The sequence below is a fragment of the Bradysia coprophila genome, unplaced genomic scaffold, assembly GCF_014529535.1.
Source record: "Bradysia coprophila strain Holo2 unplaced genomic scaffold, BU_Bcop_v1 contig_232, whole genome shotgun sequence".
Classification (NCBI taxonomy): Eukaryota; Metazoa; Arthropoda; class Insecta; order Diptera; family Sciaridae; genus Bradysia; species Bradysia coprophila.
This window is the reverse complement of record NW_023503493.1, coordinates 1,422,721-1,428,720: the sequence shown is the minus strand read 5'-3', so window position 1 is coordinate 1,428,720 and position 6,000 is coordinate 1,422,721. Positions and strand designations below refer to the sequence as shown.

The 6,000-nt window shown below is 40.5% G+C and overlaps 1 protein-coding gene across 1 annotated transcript; it reads left to right on the top strand.

The window, feature by feature from the left end:
* The first annotated feature begins 361 nt into the window (after positions 1-361).
* LOC119075788 lies at positions 362-2,360 on the top strand. Its single transcript, XM_037182351.1, has 2 exons — positions 362-627; positions 853-2,360. Exons 1-2 carry the CDS (start codon positions 553-555, stop codon positions 2,299-2,301), a joined length of 1,524 nt encoding a protein of 507 aa, XP_037038246.1. The 5' UTR covers positions 362-552; the 3' UTR covers positions 2,302-2,360.
* The last annotated feature ends 3,640 nt before the right edge of the window (positions 2,361-6,000 follow it).

Below are 6,000 nucleotides of genomic sequence, written 5' to 3'. Positions count from 1 at the left end.
ATGTGGTTTGGCTCTTAGAATTGCATGCAAAATTGGGAAAATTTCCCCTCTCACATAACCCAACTGACATTCGCATGCCCTACCACAACCCAGTTGTCAATAGCATGCATGTTAGATTGTTAGATTACAGGTCAGATTGAAACATTTCCGATGAGATTCAACGGTGATGAACCAACCTGAAACCTGAAAACCCGATGACCGAACCCAGAGAAGTGATACCTAGATGGCGCCATCTATAGATGATCATTTATCTGGCCAAACCATTAAACTTTTAATACTTTACAAACGGCAACTCGAATTCAAAAGACCTCCATTTTATACCTCTTATGGTAGCCGTGGTAGCCGTACACTTAACACTTGGGTTTGTCTACCTTTCATCAGTCATTACATGTTCGTAACAGACGTAACACGTGTTTGAATTGTCATTAGTTTTGGAAAATTTGTATTTCTGTAGAATTTTCTGAATTATTCAGTCAGAATTGTTAGAATTTCAATCTCTGGAATTTTAATCTGTGATCCACCAAAAAAAGGAACTTTATTTAGACGTACGGAATGAACGACAAGATATTTTGCACTGAGGATGGATTCGCCGTCAAAACTCTGTACCTGAAATCTTTGGCGAGAGACGTAAGATTCCACTAGATAGATTCCAAGTGCAGGTGCAAAGTGCAGTTTACGGTCAAACGTCATCCACAGAGCCACAACCTCAACGCTTTTCCATACATTTGGTCAACAGAATTGTTTGGTTATGTTGTCTGTGGATGACGATTCACATTTCGATGTTGCACTTGGAAGAGACCTATTACCCAGTCTCATCTGTCCGAATTAATTTGGTTGTTCTTGGTCTTTCAGTTGAGGGGTGATCACCTATTCGACTACTTTGCTACGTTCGGCCCTCTTCAGAGCCTTCGGATCCACGTCCATCCAACCCACTCGTTTGGATTTGTCAAATTTGAAAGACCAGAAGCAGCCGCAACTGCATTGAAAATGAGACATCATGTGATTGATGATCGTAAAATAGAAGTGGAAATCGCAGACCGTTGTCATCAAGATGAACCGGCAACGAACGACGAGCTGCGTATAGAATCAACCAATATCAGTGGTACAAAGTTCATGGATCTCAACGATGATTGTCTGCGTCAAATATTCAGTCATGTGTCGGCCATGGATTTATGTTCGTTGCACGACTGCTCGGAGATTATTAAAAACAATCGCTTGAAATACATCGCCAACGAAATATTTGCACGAAAATACAAATCGATCGAACTAACTGAAGCAGCGACGACAGGGGATGAGGTAGATCGACTGTTAACCAAGTTTGGACCGCTGGTACTGCACATAAAAACGGATAAACGGATTGAACGGATAAAAATTGAACGGATAGTTAAATGGTGCAGTGGAACGTTAAGGTCGCTGGATGTTAGACATTTTACATTCGGTGAAGAACCGACCCGGGCTATGGAAGAGCTGGTCAGTAATCTAAGACGCCTAATTATTCACAATTGCCATTTCCAAGGTGGTGCGACGAAGTTATTTGCTCACTGTAAGTCATTGGAGCATTTAGCGGTTTATCACGAAGTACCACATGCAATGCTCCAGCATACCTTTCCCAGGCTGCGGATCTTTGACTGTACACGTTCGACTCTATGTGCTTTGCACACCATTAATTTGGGGCGTTTTATTTCGCGTCACAGGAGACTGGAAACGCTACGGTTAATCAGCGTCATTGATCACTCAGTCCTGTTGCCATTAATAGCTCTAAGCTGTACCGAGCTGCGAGAATTGGGGATCTGTACTAAACGGCAGCAACGGCACCCCCGATATGAAATTTCAGTCAAGAGTGTTTCCAGATTCAAGAAGTTGGAAAAGCTCATGATTTGTGGCGATCAAAGGCCGATCACATTAATTCGAGAGTTGAAACATTTGCAGCTATTGAGAGAACTCTATTTGATGGGTGGTTCCCTCGGCCCCGAAGTCGTTACGGCTTTGACAGAGCTAAAGATGCTACAAGTTCTCCAAATTCGTGATTGTGTGGAATTCACAAATTTTGACCCATTGGCAGAAATGAGTCGATTGAAAAGATTGTGCATAACCACGCGCGAAATCGTCACTTTCGACCTAATCCACCTGGTCAGCCGTCTGACTGATTTGGAAACACTGGAACTCGATTCGAAAATAGTCGCTTTTGCGATTAACAAGGAAATGCACTCCCGAATTGTCGTCGCGCGATCAAAATCGGTCACTACCAAACGTGCCCTTGTAATTGTGTGCAATGGCGTCGCAAATCAATTTCCAATCTAGTTTTGATGATCTCTGTAATCACTTTTTGACAATAAAATATTTTCATACAGCGTCCATTACTACGATGTTTTGTGAATTGCGATAAGTAGACATGGCAGACATGGCGTCCTGCGAAAACTCGTCATTACATGTTGACATTAGCGGTAATTTACCGCCGGTAAAGCTCGCCTTCGGCTCGAGCGGCAAAAGCCACACTCGTCGTCTGAAAATAAAATTCTCCAAACCATGTCTCCAATGTCTCCATTTTATCATACAACATACAATATCGCAATGGTTTGTGGAACGTCGATTTGGAGACAAGACACCTAAACTTATTGGGTCGTTTAACAGTCAGAGATTGTCTGAGGAAGCGAATTGTGTTCTAAAGGTGATGTACGAATATTTAGAAGCTTCGTTCTTCTGTCATACAAATTACTGAGATGGATATGGCAATTGGCATATTTAGTGCGCCAAACATTTTGAAAAATATGTCAATCAACCATAATTTCAACTGACTACATTCAAGTTAATGCTGTTGAGAAAAATACCATTAGTAGGGCATGTTGCCGGTTCAATTTTCAAACTCATGGGCTTTCGTACAAATTAACTAAAGTTAACCGAACAAAGTCTCGTTGACTATGTCCCAATATGCTCCATCTCTTAAATTACAGACTTTTTGAACGACCCCCTTAAAAAAAGAGCTAAGGAGATAAAACAAAGATAAGAACGAGGGATTCTTTTGAATTTCGACTGACCGAAATCGGCGCTATTTTTTCCGGGACTTTTTTATATATGCCTAGTTAGACCTTGGTGCCTAGGCCCCAAAACCAGTCTCAGATATTTTTGATCTTCCATACCTGGCTGGTTGTAAGTGGCCAAAAGTCGAAAAATGAGGTTTCGTAGCTCGGATTTCATTTCAGTAAGGTGGCGAGGACACGGGCGTGTATGGGTTCGTTGGAAAGCTGAGGTCAAGTACTCCTGGGGCAAATATTAACTTCATAAAATTTGCTGATAATCGGCCGAAAATATGACTTCTGGAAAATTTCTCAGAATCGATGGAACCTCCGTGAACTTTGATGAGAGCTGTGACCTCACTAATGCAATTATTTGATTAAATTAATACTTATTATGAATGTGGAGGACCTCAGCTTTACACCGATATCCATATTTAGTAGTTTGGTACGTGACTACGTAACAGATGAAAACTGTGTGTTTCACTCCGCCAAACTAGTCTAAAAACTGAAGATCGGTGTCATTCGAAAGCTACAGCATATGACTTACCGAGAAAAATAACTTTGAGCCAATCAGGTTAGTTGGGTGAGTAAAGTAGGTGACAACAGCTTCCCAGTGGTGATAAAAGTCATCCTCGAATTTTAACTCGTCGAGATTGTCTCGAAAAATTTTGTAACCATTTTTTTAAACGGTTTTGAGCCGAAACAACATTTTCTGTGGGGTAACAACCACCAATTGTGAAAAAAAATATTTCTGGCTATTTATGACCTCCGAAAAATATCACTTTTTTAGACATATCTCCCCCAAATTTTGGGCTACCAACCTCATATTGGGCTTAAACTGCGCGTCTTGACCATAGCTTTCAGGGAAAAAAGTTTACCGAAATCAGTTTTTATTTGGTGAAAATATTTCGAAAAGTCACAAACGTGTAACGCAACTAACCGCCGACTTTTGCGATCACACAAGTCAGACTTCGCAGGCTAAAAATTCCGATTCTTGTTGGTATGAAAGCACTGTGTCTCCTGAGTATTAGAAAATTTATAGACTGATTTGTTACCGCAAAACATAGCCAGCACAATTAACTTTATGACTCACAGTTAACGAAATTTGTAACGCAACTAACCATGGAATTACCCATATATAGTCAATCTGTCAAAAAAAACCCTTAAAGGGTAAATTTGACGCAAATCCTTTATCCTACTTACAAAATAACTGATATCTCTGAGGGTGACGCATTCTGCGCCTGTACACAAAGGTTTTATCAACGCCATAGTGGCAGATGATTCGGGTTTCTTCCGTTTAAATTTAATCTTTCAGGACGTATTTTTCCATATTTTGACCATTTTCCTAACCCTAGTTTCCTCAACATCTGCCACTTGTGACGCAATTTTTCTTTTGTAAAATTTCCTTTTTAAATTTTTTTTTTGGGTTCATCTTGTGTTGATAAATCTTTTGCGTACAGGCGCAGAATGCGTCACCCACAGTGATATCAGTCATTTTGTAAGAAAGATAAAGGACTTGCGTCACATTTACCCTTTAAGGGTTTTTTGACAGATATCACAACTTTTGTAAGCATGTCATTTCGACAAAATCAAAAAACCTTGTGGAAGTTCAAAAATTCTAGAGAAATGAACCTGAATCCCAAAAACCAATCTTGTAACACCTCACTCATGTCGAAAATAACCCAAATTCATCGAAAAATCCGATGGAAGTTAGGTAGTGTCAGGGGAATCATCTGTCATCCCAAAATTTAGGAACCAACCTTCGAACACCTCACTCATGTCGAAAATAACCCAAATCCATCGAAAAATCCCATGGAAGTTAGGTAGTGCCAGGGGAATCATCTGTCATCCCAAAATTTAGGAACCAACCTTCGAACACCTCACTCATGTCGAAAATAACCCAAATCCATCGAAAAATCCGATGGAAGTTAGGTAGTGCCAGGGGAATCATCTGTCATCCCAAAATTTATGAACCAACCTTCGAACACCTCACTCATGTCGAAAATAACCCAAATCCATCGAAAAATCCGATGGAAGTTAGGTAGTGCCAGGGGAATCATCTGTCATCCCAAAATTTAGGAACCAACCTTCGAACACCTCACTCATGTCGAAAATAACCCGAATCCATCGAAAAATCCGATGGAAGTTAGGTAGTGCCAGTGGAATCATCTGTCATCCCAAAATTTAGGAACCAACCTTCGAACACCTCACTCATGTCGAAAATAACCCAAATCCATCGAAAAATCCGATGGAAGTTAGGTAGTGCCAGGGGAATCATCTGTCATCCCAAAATTTAGGAACCAACCTTCGAACACCTCACTCATGTCGAAAATAACCCAAATCCATCGAAAAATCCGATGGAAGTTAGGAAGTGCCAGAGGAATCATCTGTCATTCCAAAATTTAGGAACCAACCTTCGAACACCTCACTCATGTCGAAAATAACCCAAATCCATCGAAAAATCCGATGGAAGTTAGGTAGTGCCAGGGGAATCATCTGTCATCCCAAAATTTAGGAACCAACCTTCGAACACCTCACTCATGTCGAAAATAACCCAAATCCATCGAAAAATCCGATGGAAGTTAGGTAGTGCCAGGGGAATCATCTGTCATCCCAAACTTTTGTAACCAACCTTGAAATATCTTATTCATGTCGAAAATAACCCAAATCCATCGAAAAATCCGACGGAAGTTAGATAGTGCCAGAGGAATAACCTGTCATCTCAAAATTTAGGAAACAACCTAGTGGGAGTTAATACTTAATGATCCACACAATTTGCAACAAGAAACACATCCCACAACAACACACACCTTTCACCACATTACCATCCATATCATGCACCAAAATATACAACACACACTCACACACATACAAATTGGCGTTTATATGGCATTTGTATGGAGACTCTAAAGAGCTCCAGCTCCCAAGTTATGGATTTTTTCCAACTTTTGAAAATTCCATGCTTATTTTTGGGCCATTATTAGCC